The sequence below is a fragment of the Leptonotus elevatus genome, chromosome 9 (assembly GCF_054856555.1).
Source record: "Leptonotus elevatus isolate MCC_2025b chromosome 9, RoL_Lele_1.0, whole genome shotgun sequence".
Classification (NCBI taxonomy): domain Eukaryota; kingdom Metazoa; phylum Chordata; class Actinopteri; order Syngnathiformes; family Syngnathidae; genus Leptonotus; species Leptonotus elevatus.
The window spans coordinates 15795120-15818678 of NC_141247.1; the positions used below are offsets into that span (position 1 = coordinate 15795120).

Sequence of the window (23559 nt, forward strand, 5' to 3'; positions counted from 1 at the left end):
TAATGTATTGTATATCCTTTTATTTACAAGAAAATGTACAGTTTGTTACATGGGTTACCAGTGCAAACTTTAGTAAGACAAATCCTTTACGATCACGTTACCCTGACCACTGATTTTGTATGATTGTGAAGTAGCTTAGAAATAGCCTCAGTTTTCAAACATAATTTTGTTCATAAAACCACGTGCCTAAAGGTGGCACTCAAACATAAAGAGCATCTGAAATCCAGAAGGCAGCTTGTAAGAGGGACGAATAAACGTCCGTGTCAGGTTAATTCTAATGCTTCGATGAGAAAAGAAAAAAAATCAGTCCCACTTGAAAGGCTTTCAAAAGGCAAAACAAAGCACGCTGAAACAAAAGAAATATGTACCCATTAATATTTTTTTGTGGAAATAAGAACAGTAGGTGGTTTTACAGCTAGCATGTAGTTAGTAGCCACTTTGCACAAAAAAGAGGCAAGTAACCCAGATATAACAAGGTACATTAACTTTTTTTTTTTTTTTTACAAACTCTTTTAGCCTGACAACCGCATTCAGCAGAAGTGAATGCCACAAACACAACAGCGTACAAACTTGGCAATCAACAATTTTTTTTTTTTTTTGCAGAGGGGACAAACGTATACTGTGAGATGAGGTGACGACTCGGGCGGGGGGGTCGGACACACTGTTCATGGCGGGGACCACGATGTTGACGATGCGGGTCAACAGTCGCGCCAACTCTGTTCAACGATAGCAGAAACCCTCTTCTCGTACTCCCGCTTGTTCTCCTGGTACAGCTGGGCTGCCTGGCTGTTGGCCGGACTGTTTGGGTTGGGCTCGTCCAGTAAAGACTTGGGGAAAACAAAACAACAAAAGCATGTCAGCAGATGAGTGCAAGACAAAAGCCAGCGCCATCTATGTGGCATTTATTACCTGTATTGAAGTTAATATTGAAGACACGTCGTAAGTGGGACTCCAACGATTCTGAAGTATATCTAAGCATATGCTGCCGTCGGCGTATACTTCAAAAAGGAGCAAAGTGTTAGCAAACGTACCGTGACATAAGATGATCACACAATTGAGCATAAGGACAACAGATTCACTTACCATTGGGATGAAACATTTTAGAGACAAATCTCACTGTTGGAGGCTTATTTGGATATTCCTCTGTGAACTCAATGGTAAGTTTGAATGTTCCTGGAAGATGGAAAAATATCAGCATTACAGTAAACTGTCCGGGATAACAACTGTGAATTACAAATACAGTGAAACATTGAATAATGACAAATTAACTTATTTGTGGATATTGAACCTATACATAAATATTGCTTTGTAACTTTTCTAACACACAGATATATAATTCAATAAACCAAGACTTATTTTATTCAAAGTGAATGTTGATTAATAGAGCACACCTAACTTTAAACTTACCATCTTCAAAAGGAGTTCCCTCTGGCCTAAGACAAAAAAAAATACAATTAAGTTAGTGAGATGTAAAATGTCATAAAGCGAGTTTGATTATAGTTCGGAGCCAACTTACCCAAAAATGACAGCATTCCACACCATAATATTGTTTTCTGAGGGGGCCCCACTGACTCCAGCTGGAGGATCTTCCTGCAAGCTGACGAATGGAGCACACAAACAAGTTGGTGTAATCGTGATGAATGCTGCTATTGATCTATGAATGTCCCGTCGCTAAAAGTCATAATTAAGGGTTGAGTTTGAATCCAATCTTGAAGATTTACGTTAAGTACTTAAACGCATCGCCTAAAATCCTGACTGGCAAGATGAACCGTGGCCATACGTATCACGAGCTAAAATGCTAACACTGGTATCGACGATGGGGTTTTCAACACATCTAATTCGCCCCGTCAATATCTAATACAGTTAACGCGTTAAACTAACCAGCACCCCGACGAAAGACGGGGGTGCTTGAAAACACCACCGAATTTGATGGCACTGTGGAAAATGTAGCAACGCTTACGGGCTAGCCCTCGGCTTGCTAATGTTAGCTTTTAGCTACTTGCCTTGTTTTCGTCTCGCTTACCGTTTAAAATCTCTCATTAAACGTCGTCTCGCCGGAGTTGACATCCTGCTCACACTTAAATGTACGTATCGGGGACACAGGGGACCGAGCTGAAGCACAGGGAAGTATGTTTTAAATCTAAATATGGTGATTAGTTTCAACACTACGCGAACTGGACGCCGATTGATAGTTTGTCAAATATTTGGCTACCTCCGCCGCTAGCCCATGGACGCAACCACAAGTATTAGAAAGGGTACACTATTGCCCTTTGGTTAAAATTTACTGGTTTATACACAAATACAAATGCATTAAATTGTATCATAGAGCGTGTGGATTTATCATTATCAATGTATACGCGTAATAAGTGTAATATCGTCACATTTAAAGCAACTGAATTTGAAGGAGCGAGTCGCACAAATGGAACGTTCCAGAAACGATTACGTCATGCATCAAGCGCCCATAGCTATTTTTTTTTAACACGTGTATTTTATTTTTTACTTATATATACTCCTTCCGAATGTTATTCAAATTATATATGAAGTTTTATTTTTTTAACATACTTAATTCGCGTTGTATATAGCGACGTCTGTCTTGAATTTTCTTTTTTTAAATGGCTGTTACTATGAATGGCCACGAGATAGCGTGCTACTCTTCTTCTTGGCGATTAGTTTGTTTTCAACAAAGCCAAGGAAAAGGTATCTTTTAGATATCTAGTTCACAAATTGGTGATGGGGGTTCGATTCCCGATTTAGACTCCGCCTTACACCGTTTCTGAAACCAGGGAGATTTCCATATTGACGTATATGACACACCTGCGTTGATTTAAAACAAGCAGAACACAAACACGGCTTATATCTACCGAGTGAAAAGAAAACCATAAAAAAAAAAAAAATCCCCCTGCACTTAAAATTCCCAAAAATCGTGTTCACTGTTCACTGACTTCTTCCAGACTGAAAACCCCTTCAAAACTTTTCGGCACGGTGGGGACCAATCGCTTCCCAGGAAAATGTGACTGCTAGGAATTCCCCACGCATTATTGGAGAGGACGTCAACGTTGTGCCAGGCAGGGAGCCGCGGCAGGAGCCTTCAACCGCTGCCCGCTCGAGTCGCCTCGGCTCGACTTCTCCGTTTTGGGATTATACTGTTATTTTTCTTTTTCTTTTTTTATTCCCGAAGATGTCGGGAACGTCTAAGCAATCCTCGTCTGGGGTGAGTTCAAGTTTCCATATGACACATTTCGCTGTTATAATGTAAACAGCGCGTGTATTCTTCCCGTTGATTGCGTTCAAAATGCGGCTGTGAAGAGATTGCGTCTGCTAATGGGATTAGGCTGGGTGACATACACAGCAAATGATTCGTAATAAGAGACAATGGTCTAAAGTTGATCCAATTTAACTCACGTTGCGAGTGCTTGCTGTTGCCTGGTTACTTGCACTGCTACACACCAGTGGTCCTCAAAACTTCTTAAAACTACCATCTAAAAAAAAAAAAGCTCTTCAAAAACCACTATCATGACCAACATACATAGTGGGCCCAAGTGTTCATCAAAAACAGGCTTTATTCGTAAAAACAAAAGTATCGGCACGTGGGTTATCCCCCAGAAAATAATAGAAACAATCTGTTCCATTGTCAAACCACCATCATCAGGCAATTTTAGGCAGAGATTAGAATATAATTTTAATATTATTGATTTATATAAACGTGAAAAGAAAGTAATCCATGCTATTATTAGCTGTGAGGCGAGTCTCTTCACATTAAGACTAAACACAGCTGACTTCCAGTATTCTTTGTTTAGTAATGTCGACATATTAAAATGCTCCACATCGTCATTTTCCTAAAAATAATGGCCCAAGTATTTTTAACTTTTTTTTTTATGAACCAGATGCAGTACTGATTATATTATATTTATTAATAATTTCATTTCAGGGGTCAACTTGAATGATCTGTTTCACTAAGGATGAACTGTACCTGCATCATGTGGACTTTATTAAGGCACAAAAAAAAAAGTCAAAACATGATTTAGGCCATTATTTTTAACTCATTCACTGCCATTGACGGCTTTAGACGTCAAAAATTAATTTGAACTATTTCTATTAGTACTTTGTTAACAAGAGTATGAAAACCTAGAAATTCTTAGAACAGATATAAAATTTGTGATTAATCATGAGTTAACTATTGAAGTCATGCGATTAATTATAAATAAAAACGTTTAATCGACTGATGACCTAATTTTTAATCATCTTTTCTTTTTTTGACAAAAGATTATAAAAAAAAAAAGGAAAAGATTATTAAAAATTAGGGCGTCAGGCGATTACATTTTTTAATTGTAATTAATCACATGACTTCAATAGTTAACTCACGATTAATCACAAATTTTATATCTGGTCTAAATGTACAATATTTTTTTCCCTATGTTTTCATACTCTTGTTAACAAAAGTGGGGGAAAAAATGTTAAATAGAAATACTTAAAATGAATTTTTGACGTCTATAGCCTTCAATGGCAGTGAATGAGTTAAGAAGGTGACAATATAGGGAACGATACATGTAGAACTAATTTGTTTGTACCACCATAGACAGTGTTGAGTTAGCATTAATGGAGTGTGTCTGGCGTGTGATGTAAGGAAGTGGTGAGGCAGCAGGAAGTTCATGCATTTTAACATTCTTAACTGTCTAGTGTAAAAAAAGAAAAAGAAGTATGAAGTAGTGAGTATTTTTCTGTCCAAAAGAGACGTGTTGACTTATGTCAGCACGTCATGAATCATTTTTTTATTACAAAATGTCCCACATCAGGACAATAATAGCCGACTTTATGTCTTGTGGTGTAAAAGTGCAGGTGCTTACGGGAGGCCATCGCCTTCACATGATGTCACCCTCTGAGCTTTATTTTCTTCCAAGACGGGATTTCAGAGGAATGTTTATGAACATTTCCCTCTCTTTTATTTACGTACAACATTGCTGTACAGTACACACTATTGTGTGTGTGATCAATACGAGTCTCTCGGGGAGTCTGAAATTTGTCTGAAATGTTTCCCAGATGTTTACATTTTTGGCCAAAGACATTTTTTTTTGTTGCCATGGGACGCTCTCGCCCGACCTCATTGGTCGCCAGCTCCCTACAGAGGAGACGGCGGTGACGCTGGTGGTGGGAGGGGGAGACCGAACGACAAGACAAGAATCTCCCCTAGTGCCCCCACTCCCCCCCTCCCGTCCAGTTTTCCCATGGTCGGATCACTAGAGGGATAATTGGAAACTTCAATCCACTGAAAGCAATTATCCCCAGCGAGAGTTTCCAAATATACTCCAGCGAAGGCTCGCCCTGTGCCATTTGTTTTTACACCATCCCGCCATACTGTTGCCTTGTGATATGCTCATCCTTGTGTGTGTGCGTGTGCAGATTAGAGAATGTGTGGCTTCCCGGCAGCCTTCTTATCCCGTGACAGCAAAGTCACTCCTCCAGTGTGAGCCTGCACAGCTAAGACTCTGCCTTTTTTTTTTTTTTTTTATTGACCAAAGGCTAGCTCCTTGGGTCTTTCTTGTCTTGCTTGTCTGAAGTCTGCTCGGCCTCCTTAATGGCCCGCCGCGTATTGATCGGACAACACAAAAAAGACAAACTGAGCTCATAAGCTATTTGGAAGGCAGCGCTGCTCAAGTTTCAAAAAAGCTTTCAGGACGGATGCGTCACAGACAAGTACAATAAGTTCAACATTTCTTTCTTTTTTGTTTTAAGTTTGATTTTGGTGAATACTCCATCTACCCTACCTACCTACCTACTAGGGGTGTGCCCACAAATCGATTCTCATAAGAATCACGATTCTCATTTAGGCCGATTCAGAATCGATTTTAAATGTCCCAAAATCGTTTAATTTTTTAAATTTTTTTATACTGTCTTCCCTTTGTTTGTGTATGCCTTATTTGGGAGCGCTGTTCATGTTGTACCCGATTTGGCCACTTAGGGGCAGTGTGGTTCCACGCGGTTTGATACGCTGTTAAGTTGTAGCCACGTTAGCGAGTAGAAGGAAAAAGTCACGGTCAAGTTATTCCAATAAAAGTTGTTTTTTTGCAGTGATAAAAGTGTAGCGCACTAGTTAGCATTAGCGAGTCAGACTGGAGTAGATCATTACGATTCCTTGAACATCTACAAATTGAAGCAAAAATCATTGTCAATCAAATCATTTTGAATCAAAAATCATTCTGAATCGAAAATCCATTCCGAATCGAATCGCACACCCAAAAATCGGAATGAATCGCGAGACATTCAAAGATTCCCAACCCTACTACCTACCTACTAGAGTACTGCGGTTACCTGTTATATTGGTGTCACACCATTCCGTTTTCCTAAATACCATTTTAACTCCCATTTAACAAAAAGTCCTCTGTGTACTGTGTACGAGACAACACTAACAATCTGTGCAAGTTGTGGTCATCACTGTCATAGATTACATTTCCCTCCATGACTACCTTACTCTGTCATTTGACACCTGAGTCGTAACCACAAGGTGGCAATGTTCATAATGCTTTGACTCCACCGTCCCACAAGAAGGCTGATGCCACCAATGACATGCACACGCTATTGCAGGACCCCCCCCCCCCCCAAAAAAGAGAAACAAAACTGTCTAACTTCTCCTTTTGTTGGTAGAAAACAACCGCCGCTCTCTGTGGTGCGTTCCTCGTGTCTGAAGCCTCGTTGGGGGAACTGCGAGAGTTCCTTTCAATGGTGACAGCTGAATTCCACCCTGTCAGACATGTTGAAGGCGGCTGCTGCTGCTGCTGCTGCTGCTGTTGCTGTGCATGACGTCAGGTTGAGAGAGGGGAGAGGCAAGGGAGGGTTCACCTGCTGCCTCATTCCTCTCTCGCGGTGCATGTCTGGCCAACAGCATTGACCATACAGTCATTGTTTTTCTTTTTAAAGACAATAAGGTTTTGTAGTTTGTTTACCTATTATTATATATATTTTTTTAGTGAGAAGTTCCCTAAGGATGCAACACAATCATTTCACAGTATAATTTTAGCAATAATATCAGTGTTTTTAACGTACCCCTGACAACAAATGTTTACTTTGTAAGCAAATTATAGTACATATTTGCTTGCCGAGGACACCGCTCGACTCAAATGTATTTTTATAGAGCACTTTAAATTAAAACAACCACACAGACACATACAAAGTGCTGTACACGGAGAAAAAAATAGAACAACATGCAACAAGACAGGTAAAACAATAAATGAATCATTTCTGGTTGACCTAGAGTTTATAAGCGATATTAGGTACGTTGCGCTTGCTCTAGCTTTGAGTATAATATTCTCCCTTTCCTTATTTGTTGTCAGCTAATCGGCATCGAGCTAAATTGACATAACAACTACTGCACACTTTAAAAAGATGAAGATTGCAGAATTCGAGACTCTGCTTTTTTTTCTTTCTTCTTCTTACTGTGCCAACTTGTAAACATTTGATATCTCAAAGCTATAATTAGCTTAGCTTGCTAAATTAGCATAAAAGGTAGGAACAGCTACCTATAAAACGTACAAACTACAACAGTATTAGCGGCTTTATGAATTATTGAGCGCACACTTATTTTGCTGCTTCCAGTGGTAAATTAATATTTTCTATCACTCCACTAAAACGCTACAGTTAGCGTAATGGCTAAAACGGCAGGAATAGAAGAAGCAGCTACCGTCTTGCTAACTACCATGCTTTTCTTTCTTGATTCACACTTGAACTCTTAAAATATTGTTGATATGGGTGTTTGTAACGATTTCAGGAGATTTGACTATCTATAGATTGAGTATCGCAAGGTGCTTGTCCCTTTTCCCCAGTAACTTTTCCTAAATATGCCGAAAATGGCCCTGCTGTCGTTTTAATGGTTGGAATTAAGTTACATTTGCGTGCTTCCCCTGCTTGTGCAACACACGACATAGCCTTTAACTTTGCCTCCGTTGCGATGAATCACTCTTGCAGAATGTCATGTGATTACTTCACCTCGCCGCTTTGATATTTTTATGATGGCTGAAAGCTCGCACTGTAGTAAACGGCTGACGTAGCCTACATTTGAGGAGTGGCTTGGGCCGACAGGTTCTATTTGACTGGAACGGTGATTTTGTCTTTTGAGTTAATTTAAGCACGACACACATCCTTGAGGATTGTTGAATAATTCAACTGGGTGACAAGCGGGCAGTATATGCTTAATAATAATAACGAGCTTGAGTTCCACCAGTCTGGTTATTGGAGCGAAGTGGAGCTGTTGTCCTGCTTTTGAACTAAATAATGAGTGTTTCATGTTGTATTCATGGCCAAGAGTTATTGTACGTAACGTAGCTATGACCTCCGCGTGACGTTATCTGACTAGAGTAGAGAGCAGACTTGGTGTCTTTTATATTTAATGAGTTGCACTCAGCTCGTGCATTCTGCTGCAGCCGCTGCCATTTTGCACCGGAGCAATTCGGGGAGTGCCTCCGCCAGGTCTGAGTTGCGCTTTCAGGTTTCCCGACGTGTGATTCAACTGTGAAGTGCTCATAACATTGAATGTTTTTTTTTTCCTTCTGATTTTCTGCCTCTCTTTTAGAAGTGCTGATTATCATCTTTGCCTCTCGCGTGGCCGTCCAGACAGTCTTTCTCTTCTTTTTTATTTTCTTTTTTTTCTTTTTTTTTTCTTTTTTTTTTCTTTCTTTTTAAGAGCTCAGTATTGTTCATTCGGAAATGTCATCATCATTGCTCTTTTTTTTTTTTTCTTTCTCTTCTTGACCTCAGAGCCGCACAAACAATGCGGCGCGTCCTCCAAAGCCCCCCGTGTATCTCAGGCCCTCAAGGATGTTCTTATCAGAGTTTATGAGACCACAGTACTCTGGCATAACTCTTAACGGAATGATCTGGATTCTTTCTGATACTTAAATGTCATTCTTCTGGGGAATATGACGTGCGATCTGGTGTGTGCCGAATCTGTTCGATCCAATAGCAGTTGCTCCTATAACTTATTCAATGCCATTGACGCTTATAAACGTCAAAAATTAATTTGAACTATTTGTATTAGTTTGACATTCCCCCCCCCCCCCCACACACTTTTGTTAACAAGAGTATGAAAACCTAGACTTTTTTTTTTTAAATAATCTTTTTTTATTTTTAAGATTATTAAAATCTAGGGGCGTCAGGCGATTACAATTAATAGCATGACTTCAATAGTATATATCACATATTTTATCTGTTTATATTTAAAAAAATGTTAAACTAATAGAAATAGTTCAAAATGAATTTTTGACGTCTATAGCCGTCAATGGCAGTGAATGAGTTAATCGAGACACAGGCTGAAAATAGGGGGCTTGTTTTTTTCATATGATAATAACATGGTCCATTTTTCACTGAGAAGGCTGAAAGAGACAAAAATTCCGCCCCTTGAAGGGGGGTCACGTGCCCCAGCAGTGATATCACCCATTGGAATTTGATTTGAACCAACTTTGTTGCTTCTCTTCTCTGGATTTGTTCTGCGGACATTCCTGCTGAGTTCCTGCTCAGTGATGCAAAGTAATGAAAAACGATCAGACTCAATTCTGGCGTGTAATCGCAGGAGGAGAGACATTCCCTTGCCATGATGAATGCGTTGCATCTTTTCATCTGCTTTGGGGGTGTCACCTTCATGCTACTCTGTGTCTTTCTTCAGCTAACAATAAATGGTATCCAGTTTTTTTTTTTATATGGAAAATATTGTAGGGAAGCAGCTACTTAAGTAAAAACAAAAAACAAAACATAAAAGTACAAATATGTATTAGTGAGAGAGTCAGTGTCTCAAACCTTTTTTTTCCTTTTTTTTTACCACAGCGCCACCTGCTGGATCCATTGGGGCACTGTTCCCCTTATACAAAATGACCACTTACCGTCTTGTCATATTTACTTACTTGAATGCTTGGCCTTTCATCTTGACGGACTGTATATATTCGGTAACAAAGTGAACCACTTACATTTATTAGACGATGCCATCATTTAAGCAATGAGTGTTTGTGAACTACATCTTATGTGTGTCTTTCAGTGCGTGTCAAACGCAATTCAAACGATCTCGTTGAGTCACCAAAATGTTGAAAAGCTCGCTTCCTATTTTGAATTCATTTGGGGAAATACATGTGAGGAGCTAACACTCACAAGTTCACTGTCACTGCAGTTCCCCCTTGCATTGTCCTCAAAGTTCCTCTTGTCATGTCACTGCCCATATTGCCCTGTTTGTAGTATGCATTCTTCCCTTTTAACTCATTCACTGCCATTGACGGCTATAGACGTCAAAAATTCATTTGAACTATTTCTACTAGTGTAACATTTTTTTCCACTGTTGTTAACAAGAGTATGAAGACCTAGAATTTTTTTAATTGTACATTTAGAACAGATATAAAATGTGTGATTAATTGTGAGTTAACTAGTAAAGTCATGCGATTAATTACGATAAAAAAATGTAATCGCCCGACGCCCCTAATTTTTAATAATCTTTTCTTTTTTTTAAATCGCATCAGGCGATTTTTTTTAAAATTGTAATTAAATGCATGACTTCAATAGTTAACTCACGATTAATCACAACTTTTATATCTGTTCTAAATGTACAAAAAAATTCTAGGTTTTCATACTCTTGTTAACAAAAGTGTTGTTTTTTTTTTTTAACTAATAGAAATAGTTCAAATGAATTTTTGACGTCTATAGCCGTCAATGGCAGTGAATGAGTTAAAGTGATATAACAATCATTTATTGCAAACGACTTTACGGACTCCCAAGTTACAACTTGTGACATGTTTCAGATCAAAATGTAAATATCTGGATGTAGAAGCTCTCATGTGAATGTTTTTGCTTATAACCCAAATATTTTTTTAGTCTACTGCAAAAATTACGGAACAGGCCTCACTAATCCATTACTTTTGGAGGCTTTTGAAGTTTAATTGCAGTTACACAATGATTTGAACACATCTAAATGGATTAAAACCTACTTTTAAAAGTATTCCCTCGGGCCGGTTTTCACTCTGGCTTGTCAAGAAATGGACGACATCAATCATATAACATCATTTTGAGGGAAAAAACAGCAAACTCTCCCCTCTCATTATAGATGTGGTCAATTGCGCAGATGTCCCTTTTGGACCGTATGTGCCCTGATAATCGTCCTATAGATTTCAGGCGAAGCTTGACATAAAGGAGGTGTACGGATGGTAACGTGTACGAGAGAGGCTTTGGTACTCACCACAGACCACTGCTTCCTGTTTGCTCATGTCAAGTCTCATCAGCGGCTTCTCACCGGGTCGCAGCTATATCCCTTCGATCAATGCGGTAAAAAGTACTCCAACACATACATGATGTTTCGCAATGAGAATCATGCGTTTAAATAAAAATAAACTGGTTTATGAACAATTTGGGTTAAAAAAATGGACCTGATTTAATGCAGTCTTTTTCTCATACTGCGGTAACAGCACTGGAACGATGCTTCGCATATTTATGTATCGTTGTTTTGCGTTCTAAATTAAGCCTCCGTATGGCTCCCCAAAAAGTGAAAACTGCTAGCAAGACGAAGCCTAATAGTATTATTGTTGAGAAAAAACGAAACAAATACAATAATAGCTTACCATGATAATGGCTTTCGTGTTTGTGAGCTAGCTGCGTCATTTGATTTAGTGAAAACTACCCTCTGTACTTTTGCAATAATACAAATACATTTACTTTCTGCTTTTCTCAAGACCTAAAGATGTTTAACATAGGTGCACACAAAGAGACAAGTAAAAAAAATAAAACTTACAGCAAGGCATGAAACAGTCCCGCCGCAGAAGCTAGCAACCACCAGCTAGCGGTCTCTAGCGACGTCGCGGTCATCACATGTCCGACCAGGTTCGACCTTCTCACTGGTGATAGTGTTACTGAGGCTTCCCCATCACTTCCCTGCATTTTAATTCACTCACACCATCACCATCAAGAGGTGGACCCCGGGCAGACTTTGCATGGCTGAGACCTGGTTTGAAACCGCGAGCTAAGTGATGCTAGCTTCCACAGAGGGACTGTTTCGTGCCTTGCCTCAAGTTTTTTTTTCTCCTTGTCTTTATGTGCACCTTTGTTAAGCGCTTCACAAATTTGCATAACCATAGCTAATGTAAACAGTAGTGTATATGAAAAAGCAAGATGTTCCATACTGACCTGCTCGCGAATGCATCATATTTCTCCTGTTTTCACTTACCTCTATGTTATACAGTATTTATTTTAAGCACACTGATAAAGTAAATATAACTTTCTTTTGGCATCGGAATGGATTCATTGCACTTCCATTCATTTTAATATGGAACATTATTTGATTTGCAAACGTTTCAGGTTGCAAATGGGTCAGGAAACAATTCAAATTTGTAACCACATTATATGACTTAATTGTCTAAATATTATTATTATTATTATTATTATTATTATTATTATTAATGTCAAATATCTCTTTTTTTCCTGCCTCAAAATTATATGATCCCCTCCAAATATATAACACTAATCTGGCAAGATTTTGACCTTAATTTACCCCAAAAATAAATAAATAAAAAATATAAAAATATATAAATTATTATTATTATTATGATTTTTAATGTCAAATGTCTGACTTTGTCTGAAAAATATATTCTTTTTTTTCTGCCTCAAAATGACATGATCCAATCCAAATATATAACACGAATCGGACAAGATTTTGACCTTATTTTACCCCCAAAATAAAAAAAATAAAAAATAAAAATTATTATTATTTTATTATTATTATGATTTTTAATGTCAAATGTCTGACTTTGTCTGAAAAATATATTCATTTTTTTCTGAATCAGAATTACATGATCCCCTCCAAAATATATAACACTAATCTAGCAAGATTTTGACCGTAATCTACCAAAATAAATGAATAAATAAAAAAAAATTATTATTATTATTATTATTTAAAAAAAAATTATGTCAAATGTCTGACTTTGTCTGAAAAAGATCTCCTTTTTTTTCCTGCCTCAAAATTACATGATTCCCTCCAAATATATAACACTAATCTGGCAAGATTCTGACCTTAATCTACCCCATAAATTAATAAATTAATAAATTAATAAATTAATAATAAATCTTTCAATTACAACTTCATCCTATGACTTTCTCAATGCAGTTAAAACTATTGTATAACTATTCTCTTCGTAAATTAAGGTATTTTTTGTTGTTGGAGTCTTTGACTTTATTTTTGAAGTGTCGCCTGTGTTACACTCGCTGACCTTTGCGATACTGGTTCCACAGTGACAATGAATCTCGATTAAGCTCGTGATGATGTCACTGTGTCTTGTGATGGAACGTGATCAGTTCATCTTCAAGCGAAGGGAGGAGGACTAACAGCTTCATTCTTTGTGCCTCCTACAGATGAGTTGTTGTTTTATTTTTTGTGCCCCCCCCCGCATGTCCATTGCTAAATTGCCCTCTGTGACAAGGCTAATAGGCTCACATTTCACTCTGAAGGCTTCATTTTAGGCCTATTTTTCTCTCTCTCAGGTCAAAGTCTACATTGGGTGCGTACCTGTGTTTACCTTCACCTGCAGGAGAAACCCGTCTATCGTCTTTCTCGTGGCCCGCCCCTGTGGCTGAGTTCCTCCCATCCCCCTCCTTCCCCCCCTCACCTCCATCCAATCCCAGAGAATGCACCTGAGCAGATTTGCCTGTAGGGCCGTGCACCTAAGCGAGCGCTGATTGGCCAGGTGCAGGCCGCCTGCCCGGGGGCCGCTCTCCACCAATGGCGACGAGGCTGCGTGACTCATAGGGAGAGGACGGCTCACTTCGCGACACTTCTCCTTTTTCTGCCTCCAACTCATTCGTCGTCTCTTCTTCTTTTTTGTTTTTTGTTTTTTGTTTGTACCCGCTCCCCCCTCACCTCATCTTACAGTTTGTCGCCGTGAGAAAGAAGGTGCGGAGTGGGCCTCTCGTTGGTTGTTGCACACCTTCAGTTAAAGGCTCTCTTTGGATTATACCCCCCCCCCCCACACACACCTCGCTACCCCCTTTTTTCGCCCTTTTGTTTTTGACTTCTTTTTTTATTGGTTTGTATCGATGTCAACGCTTGTTTTGACGCTTTCCGCGATGGATCTGGGCACCTGCATCGTTTTCATTTGAGGTTAGTGGTAGTTTTCGCTCTTTTAATGAACTTCAATGCATTGAGGATGACGCTTTTGGTGCAATGCAAGAAAAAAGTGACGTATAAAAAAAGGGCTTTGCCTGCAAATGTCAGTCAAATACATTTTTAGGTGACAGTTTACGCTTTAGACATTTTCAATTCAAGTCAACTAGTAAATTTGGAATTTAATTACGATTTAAGCACCTGAATCTGGCTCATTGCCTTATATGGCGTGTTGAAATAAGGGCGGGAGCTGACAGTTTTTGCGAGGCCCTCTAAACCCACCAAGCCCATGTTTAAAAAATATATTTTTTTTATGATGGCGTAGTAGTCATTATTGTACAGTGCATCACTTTTCATTCAATCTTCACTCATTTGTTGGGATCTGTTTCTTTGTGTGTGTTGTTTTTTGCCCACCGCTGCCTCTTTTGCAATAACTCAGTTATGCGCGGCTTACTGGCTTGCCAATCAACGATCATCAGAGCAGAATGTTGTTCATCTTGTAGCATTACAAAAAAGGGGGAGGTGAAAAAGGGGAGCAGAAGATCTTGATTTCACTTCACTGTGAGGTCCAACCGCAGTGTTTTGTTCCTCTTGTACACAACACGTTACCCCCCCCCCCCTCTTCCCCCCTATGCTTTTAGAGCTTTGTGTGGAAGATCTCAAGCTCCACACATGCATGTTGCAGCTTCCCGTTTCAGCAGAAACCGACTCTGGGGTCACGTTTAACATGAGATCCGACTTCTCAAGCAGGCCACTTTTGGAAAAACACGCCCACGCTTTAGGGTGTTTTCACTTGTTTGGCACTCGGTGGCCGATTCGGTTGTCTGACGTCGTTTGGCACTTGAAGCGCACCACGAAAAATTCTCCTTTTTTTTGTGTATGACTCAGTTTGGATGAATAGTTGGCCCGATTTTGCATGTTGACCTCGTCACGCTGTGTGACTCCCCCACCTCACGTCACTGCTTTGCATTGGAAATTCGGACCTGCTCACGACTCCTACTCTGTTTACGGAGGCTGATGATCAGGTGGCGGGGGTGGTCAGCAGTGGTCACTCCAATGACTCGATGCCTTATTTCAATACAAACGAAAGCATGTTGAAGCCTGTCGACACATGATTTGGCACGAGGTTTTGGCAGCTCAGAAAGGAGGCGAGGTGGAGTGCCAGCATGCTCGGATATGCATTATGTACAAGTTAGTTAGCAAGAATGCCGTTTATGCTAGTATCAGTCCAAAAAGGGATTTTAATGGCCTTTGTTGAAGAAGTTAGCATTGAATTGTTTGGCTTTTAGATGGTTATCAGGGGTGGTTTGTTGACTACACGGAAATGCTATTTCCATTGGAGGATCCACAAACAAAAGGTTGCCCAATGCAGGAGGCCTTATTCTAACTGAATTGTGGTTGTTTACTAAAATATGTTTTGAGATTTCATTCTGCGCTTACCATAATGCAAATGCACTTTAAATGGCGTTAGCAATAATTGTAAATTTGAAGATGGAAAAAAAAGAACAGAAAATTAAAACCACTGTAGACCAATATATTCTTTATTTTTTTATTTTTGTTTGTTTGTTTGTTGTTGTGAACTAAAATTAATAACTATAAATTCACGAATTTGTAAAAGAAAACACAAATCAAGTAAAATATTGTCCAATATGTTAGGAATCACCTGATTTACCTTGCACATGCTTAATTTAGTTCTGAGTCCATATGTTTGTCATAAAGCAGAAACACAAAAAATGGTGAAGCCAAACCATCCTGTTTTTTGTTTAGTTTTTTGCTGAAATTGTTTTCATGATTACATAGCCTGGTTCATAGTTGAACTTAAACTCGAGTTGAATAAATATCATGTCGATTTTGTGGATGTTTAGCTATATTTCATTGAGATTGTAGTAATGTTTAACTCTTAGCGCTAAACCATGCTAGCACATTGCTAATGCACTCAGATACAGTTGTAAGAAACTTGCCTGGGAAAAGTTGTAATTTTTGATTAAAGAAGAAACACCGACTTGGCTGAACTTTAGACTAACAATTGTTCGACCCTTACCAAAAGCCAGCCAACAGAAACTCCCTTTGACGAAAAGGAAGAGGAAACAAATGGCATTAACTGACAAACCTGTCAAGCTGACACTGAAAGTAGAGCAGAAGATGAGTTCTGACAAGGTGAAATGGAAAATTACCTTTTGTCCCATGTTTAGTCCCATTTTTTGTTTAAATGTTTTTAGTTACTATCATGGCCTTAATTTCTTAATGTTACATTCACCACATGATATGAACTGACCCCGGACCATGGATTCAATTATAACATTTGACTCTTTGTATTTGAGATGACATCATGCATTTTTTCTTGATGTTGCTATTTACACTTGGAGCGGTTTTGCAAAGCAGTTTGAACAAACTAGGTCAAAAGGGCTCAAAATTAGAGACACAATGGTAATTTTTTTTTACAGTTATCATGGGTCTCCCCTATATTTGAATGTAAATAAAAATAAAATCTTGTGAAGAAAGAATTTCTATACTAAAGTATATTTGTGCAACAAAAAAAAAGCATTGTCCAATTTAAAAAAGAAAAAAGAAAAAATATTTTTCCAACAATTAATTTAGAATACATTTTTTCACATTCCCAAGTAATTTTAATGTTATTTACAAAAATATAATAAAGTTTGTACAAATTAAATAAATCACATTTTGTACTATTTCTTTGGGTAAAATTAGGCAAAAATCGTTTAAATCTGTTTTAGGACATTATTTGGCTGGAAGAAGAGTCAGTCAACCCCCCCCCCCCACACACACATTTTGCATGCTATTTCCATGTCACTTTCTCCATTTCACTCACACTCTGTTAAACGTTGTGACTCCTTGCTGTCGCCCGTTTGGAAAATAAAATCCGGGTGTGGAAGGTTAATATGTAACACCCTCCCCTGCCCTAAAGCCTGCTGCCAAGATTTCACTGAGCAAGGCACATTAGTGTGCAGTATGTATGTGTGTCCGTAGGAGATCTAGTGATGCGTTCAAGGCCACATACTTGTTCATTCCAGCCCACCCTTGATAAATATTGAAGAAAAAAAAATCAATTGAGCAACTATCTGCTAATGTTGCAACTGTCTCATACTCTGAGCATGCTGGAACTAGCAGCACTATTATTTCTCTATCTATTTACACACATTCCCAGTCTCGAGAGACGCCATTTTCTCCTCCTCCTCAATTTAAGGGGACGCTATTCCGGCCTGCATTAAACCGCTCTGTTCCCGAAACACAAAGTAGCTATCAGTGATCTCTCATTCAGACATTTCTTTTTTCAAGTAAACTAACAAGATGGTGTGTAGTTTGTCAGCAAAGAGGCCGGATGTTTGACTCATGACACTCACCTGACCTAAAAAAAGAAAAGAGTGAGTGGGAAAAAAAAAAAAAGAAGAAGAAGAGATGCTATGTGGGAAAGTCAGGTTGCACCCTCTGATAACACACACACATACACTTGTGGTTATGCAAGGTTGGTCAGGACTCAAGATTGTTCGATCATAAAGTCATCTCAACATGGCCGCCTGCCTCCAGACACTGTGTTAAGATAATGTTGGCTAATTTCTTTAATTGTTAGTAGGTAACCTGTAACCATTTCCTTTAATGAGGCTAAGCAGTGTCAAACAATAGCACGTAAATACAGTAGAATGCGCAAGTCATCTCGATACTGTTTTTTGTTGTTGTTTTTTTTAGTGTGTGCCACTCAATGTGGTGCAACTGCACAATGAGATCCATACAAGAGCAGGTCATAATACTAAAAACATATCTGATGTCATATGATTGCGGTCAGTGAACACTAGGCTGTTCTCATAAAAGCGTTGAAAATACTGTATGTTGCTAACCAAAACAGTAGCACTTAGCAGCACATAAACAGGTTCTGAAAAAAAAACCATGTGTTTTTTTTTTTTACCGGCTGGAAAAAGTGTCACGTGTGATAACTACACATTGTTGTGTGCATTCATTTTTTTATATTTTTGGTAGCTTCGTGCCTTCAGATTTGGCTTGCCTAGGTTCTTTGTATTTTTTCTATAATCGTCATTTTTTTTTGATTTATACTTCCAGGTATCCTATAATTTAATATGCATTATTTGAGTTTCCACAGGGGGGAAAAAAAGCTAAAATGCTTTCATTGTTTTATTTTACATTATCTATTTTTGCTTAACATACAATGTAATACTTAATTAAGTATAATTATTTTAGGAGAAAATGCATCACACAGTCTATATAATTATTTTTAGTTTTAAAATGTTAATTACTTTTTCAATAAATGTATATTGTTATTATTTTGCTGTATTTTTAAATATATATATATATATATTTTTTTTTCTTTTTTTCTTTTTTACATAGTATTATATTGCTTTATATTATTTATTAAATCAAATAAAGCCTCTCCCGCATTATTCACGGTTGATAGGGGCCAAGCCAGCCCCCAAATAGCAAAAATCTGCATATAAATGACTCCCACTAAAATGCATTGGGGGGGGGGGGAAAATAACCCACAAAAATGTTCAGATAAAATCGTTAATCGACCTCCAATATGCCTTTTCCCCGATAATCAAGGCGAAATAGGACCCCAAAATAAATAAATAAATATATATATATTTTTATATTAGGGAAAAAATCTTTAACTAGGTGAATCTGAATCAATAAAAAAGTATTTTTTATGACCTGATCAAATTGATAATATTAATACAACTTAACAACTTAATAGACACCTGCTACACTCTGCAGTTGAGTAAACACCCCGAGCCAAATTAGGGTACATTTTCTTTCTATGTCATAAACCTGTGAGAATGGCTGCAAGTCCTATAGTATATTTTAGTAAAAGAACAATGCCCAGTAAAATTGTGTGTGTCCAGTGGCCTGTAGGTTTACTGTGTCTCAGATAAAAGCAGAGGGAAGAAACTCGTAAAAAAAAAAATTGTTTTTTAAATCCATTGTGTGTACCTCAGCCCACCATTTGTAATTTTGAGGTCCTTTCAAATCCTTTGTCAACAATGTTCTGTTCAAAACACACACGCTGAGTGCAAAGCTGTCTGGTCTCCACCCTGTATGAGGTAACGAGTTTCCAAACACAGTCTTAAGATGGATGTGTGCCTGTAAGCATTTTACAGTGAGAGAAGTTAACCGTGAATGCATTTGTGCCCCTATATAAAGAGTGCAATTGATTTCCCTCATGGATCCACGTGGAAAAGTGTCTGCGCTCTTAATGACTGATAGGAAAGTCTCAGCGTGTGTTACTTTATTTCCAGATGCATGAACTGATAATTTATTAATCCAATGAGGGGAGTGAAGGAAAACGAAAGGGTGGCAGAGTTGGACTAAAATACTCCATACTACCTTTCTCATCATTTAATGTTGTCGAAAGGATTTTTGAGACCGCTATTTAAATCTGACTAAATTATCATAAGCGGTTCCTCAACGTGTTCAAATTCTACTTGTCGAGATCAGGAGTGGATCAGGAGCTCCGTGGGTTGGACTAAATAACGGCACGTTTGCCCAACCCTGGTCGAGATGCATAACTAAATATCCCGTTGTATGTATTGAATGTGTTAAATAATGTCCATAACTAAGTTAAAGCGTTAACTGATTAATCATGAATTAACGCAGATTAATCACACTATCAATTTTCACCATAGATTATCCTTTAGCTTGACAGCGGATGGCTATGTTTAAAGTAGCACAGTTTGAGCAATAAACATAATTACATGCATTAAAGTAAAAGCATTTGATAAATGTTTGCGTATCACCTTTAGAATATTTGTTCATGTCAAAATATTGGGGTCATTTTTTTCCCATTTTAAAATTTGGCAAGTAATTAACTGATTAGAAAAAAAGGAGAATTAGCGTGTGCGATGGATCAAAATATGTTGAAGACGTCCTCGTAACATTACATGTCAAAAGAATTAACACATAACCGGCGGGGAATTTTTTTTGATAAAAAAGCCTTTTTTTATTAAGCGATTAATCGTGATTAATCACAATTCTAAAATGTGATTAATCTGATAAAAAAAGGTCATCGTTTGACAGCTCTTTCCATAACATAACTCATTATAGTACGTGTCATATGTGGCGCCGTCACACGTCATGCCACCACATACCAAACATTCTCGACCTGTGGGAAACGCTCAGTACATTTCTGGCTTCAAATCTTTGTTTGGTTATTTGTTTCTATCAATTAATGAGATGAAGCTGCTTAGCTTAGCATAAAAAATACATAGATGTAGTTAGCCGACATTTTAGCAACCGAAAGTGAAAGCTTTCAGTACCGTAGTTGCGGGAAGATTTTAAGCGATAGCTATGAAAATTGTTCTTGCAGTTGGTATGCTGTTAAATTGCTTTACACTGTTCTGAATTTTATATTTAACAGCTAAAGCTAAATAACATTAGTAGGCAAATAGTTTCTCGGAGTGGTTTTGGAAAACAAATAACGATGATAAAAAATGTGTTAAAGTGCTTAATATTGGTATTATGCTGCTAAACTCATTTTCTGACACAAGGTGTTGGTGAGTTTATAAAGGTGAGGCTAACGTTAGCTATGCAGCTGTAGCAGTGGAAACTTAATCTAATAAATGCACATTCCTTGACTAAATAATTATTGTTAGAATGATGCTAAACCTGCTTCTCATCGACCTGCCACAAAAATGTTGGTTAGCTGATAAAGCTAAGATAAACTAACGTTTCTAGTGACAAAGCTTCAGTTTAGTTCAGCCTGAATTTTTTTTTTTTTAACATAATTAACCAACCTAAAAGATTTAAAAAAAAATTAGCTGCTTAAATTTAATACATGCCACTTTAAGCTGCAAAACGTTGAGCTTCTAAAATGTTTTCATTGTTGTGCCACATGCTAATATTTTAGCTAGCTGTTTTGTTGTTGTTTGAGCCAGGAGCCATTGTGTAAAAACAGTATGTCTAAATATATTCCAAAATTTATTATGTATGAAAATGTTAAGAAACATGCTGTGTATTCTTATTAAGATACAAAATTTTGAACTGCCAGCTTTTCATTGTTTTGTCATGTGGAAATGTTTGAAAAGCTCAAGTGAAAGGTATGGAATTAATTTTTTTTCTTTATTTATTTTAACTCATTCACTGCCATTGACGGCTATAGACGTCAAAAATTAATTTGAACTATTTCTATTAGTTTACATTTTTTTCTACTTTTGTTAACAAGAGTATGAAAACCTATATTTTTTATTGTACATTTAGAACAGATATAAAATTTGTGATTAATTGTGAGTTAACTAGTAAAGTCATGCGATTAATTACGATTAAATAATTCAATCCCCTGACGTGATTCCCCTATTTTTTCCCCCTTCTTTCAAACCAAACCAGTGCCATCTAACTAATCTTGTTTAACATGTTTAAAACAATGTTGGAAAGTGCTTGATCTTGTTAGTAAGTTGCCAAACAGCTTTTCATTGCTTCTGCCATGCATAAATATTGGTTATCACTCGCGATAAAGTGAACGCTTTGAAACTGTTGTTTGGGAACGTACCGGTAAGTAGCTGAAGTGGAAAACTGATAATACATAAATGTGAAAGTGTCTACACGTTTTTCGAAACACTGATAGGAGAGTGCCAAATTTAGCACTACTAACATGATTTCAATTGTTATTTTATTAGCTCGCTAAAGTAATGCTTTTGACGAGTAGTTGTTAAAAATGAATGTTCTGTTTAAATTACTTTACGTGCCGCTTAGGTCCTATTCTACCCTATGGATCTTTCTTTAGAGAAGCCCACCTGCTTTCTCCTTCTCATGAGGCCTCTCCCTGTGTCGGTCGCTGGGCAACAGCCACTCCTTGTTTACCTTTGTGTATTTTGCATAGGGGATTGTCATCAGAACAAGCCCCCCGCTTCCCATCGGCCCCTCTTTTATTCATTGGCTGCTGTAGCCCGCGGAAGCCAACTGTTAATAATAAAGTAATTTCAACCAGCAAGGGGATATGTCTTAATCAAACGTAATTATTGCAATCTGTTAAAAATTAACACGGGTCTCGATGTGTGGTTACACAAGCCTCCAAGCGTGAACTTTATTATCCTTCATTGTCACCTGAGCGCCATAAAGCTCCGTACTTCATGAAACCTTTGGCAAATATTGACCCGCAGCGTCCCCGCACTTCTCCAAAGAGGTGGGACTGATTGAACTGTGATCAGTGTCGAGTATTAGCCGCACAGAAGGAAGGGGTAAAAAAGAAAATAAAAAAAAGTTGTTTTCAAAAGGATGAGTTAACCGTCGTGACCCCTCCCGCCGCTTTTCAAGTATGCGGCAAAGTGATGACGCAGCACTTTAGCGCTATGCTTTACAGGCTCGGAGATTAGATAGAATACATTGGCCAGCGACACTCAATACCACACTGACCTATATCAAATGGTGTGAAATGAGATAAGCCCCAGGCCGTCTCCGTGAGTGCCGAAGGGGGGGGTGGGATGAGAGGACAAGAGCTGATTTTACTTAGTAGCTGCCTCTGATAAAGAAGTTGGAAGGTCCGGGTCCAAATCTCCTTTTGGCGTTTCTATGGGTTTACTTTCACATTCCATAAACATATGCATGTTAGGTTCATTGAAGACGTTATTGTCCATACGTGTGAATGTGAGTGCGAATGCGTGTTTTTGTGATTTATCGGTCGCCAGTCAGGATGGAAAATCTAGTATTCGTATTTTGAACATTTGTTTACATGACAGTTGAGGAAAGGCAATGTAATTGCTAACTATTGGCATTTCAGTTGTCCACAACCTTGTCACCTTTGGTTGCATTTGTGTTTTAATCTAGAGTATTTCAAAAAAAATTTATGGCAGCATGGTGCCCTAGAAAGCTAGGACGTCCGCGTCACAGTCTGAGGTTTGAAATTTGAATCCCGGCTCAGGCCCTCTCGCCTAAATAGATAGATGGATTAAGACTTTGAACTGCTTCATAGGCGTGATGCTCATTATAGACCACAATTAAGCCCATAAAATAATGAAAAGTCTTTCTTTACAAAACAGCTTCCACACTGTAAAAAATGTGCAATTTACTTGAAAAAAGCTAGTAAAGTTTTTTTTTTGCACAAAATTTTGCAAGGAGAGTTTTAAGTACATTTTTACCAGTTTATATATATATATATATATATATATATATATATATATATATATATATATATATATATATATATATATATATATATATATATATATATAAAAAACCTCATGCTGTTTGCCATTATACTGCATTGCTGGTGTGTCCAAAATGGGACCAAAAACGGGTCTCGTGGAGGTACAAAGATTCCACCTGACACCATCAATATAAGTTGTTCTTCAAACCTTGAGTATCTTTTTTATTTATTTAAATAAACTAGTAAAATATACTCAAAACTTTATTTTTTTTTTTACAGTTTTTACCCCAAAGTGCGTGGCGTGTTCAGGAGGCAGGAAAATAGTTTCACTTCGATCTCTCCTCTC

General features: G+C 37.9%; 2 protein-coding genes across 3 annotated transcripts in view; one reads left to right on the forward strand and one right to left on the reverse strand.

The window, feature by feature from the left end:
* Positions 1-5: 5 nt before the first annotated feature.
* On the reverse strand, positions 6-2362 carry ube2a (ubiquitin-conjugating enzyme E2A (RAD6 homolog)). Its single transcript, XM_086084442.1, has 6 exons — positions 2024-2362; positions 1517-1597; positions 1408-1433; positions 1084-1173; positions 910-998; positions 6-827 (listed from the first exon to the last, which is right to left on the reverse strand). The coding sequence occupies exons 1-6, from the start codon at positions 2065-2067 to the stop codon at positions 699-701; spliced, it is 459 nt and encodes a 152-aa protein (XP_085940568.1). The 5' UTR covers positions 2068-2362; the 3' UTR covers positions 6-698.
* The window catches only part of elf1 (E74-like ETS transcription factor 1), a 47871-nt gene continuing 26635 nt past the window's right edge, over positions 2324-23559 (forward strand). The window contains exon 1 of one of the 2 annotated variants that reach the window (XM_086084440.1): positions 2324-3211. The gene's annotated coding sequence lies outside the window, so the exon portion shown is untranslated. Of the gene's footprint in view, positions 3212-13688; positions 14108-23559 lie in introns of those variants that run through there. The other variant, XM_086084439.1, reaches the window with a different exon arrangement.

Coding starts and splice junctions, on each gene's coding strand:
- ube2a (XM_086084442.1), bottom strand. CDS start 2,067: ATGTCAACTCCGGCGAGACGACGTTTAATGAGAGATTTTAAACG. Junction 1,434..1,516: donor TGGAATGCTGTCATTTTTGG/GTAAGTTGGCTC, acceptor TTTTTGTCTTAG/GCCAGAGGGAACTCCTTTTG. Junction 1,174..1,407: donor GGGAACTCCTTTTGAAGATG/GTAAGTTTAAAG, acceptor TCCATCTTCCAG/GAACATTCAAACTTACCATT.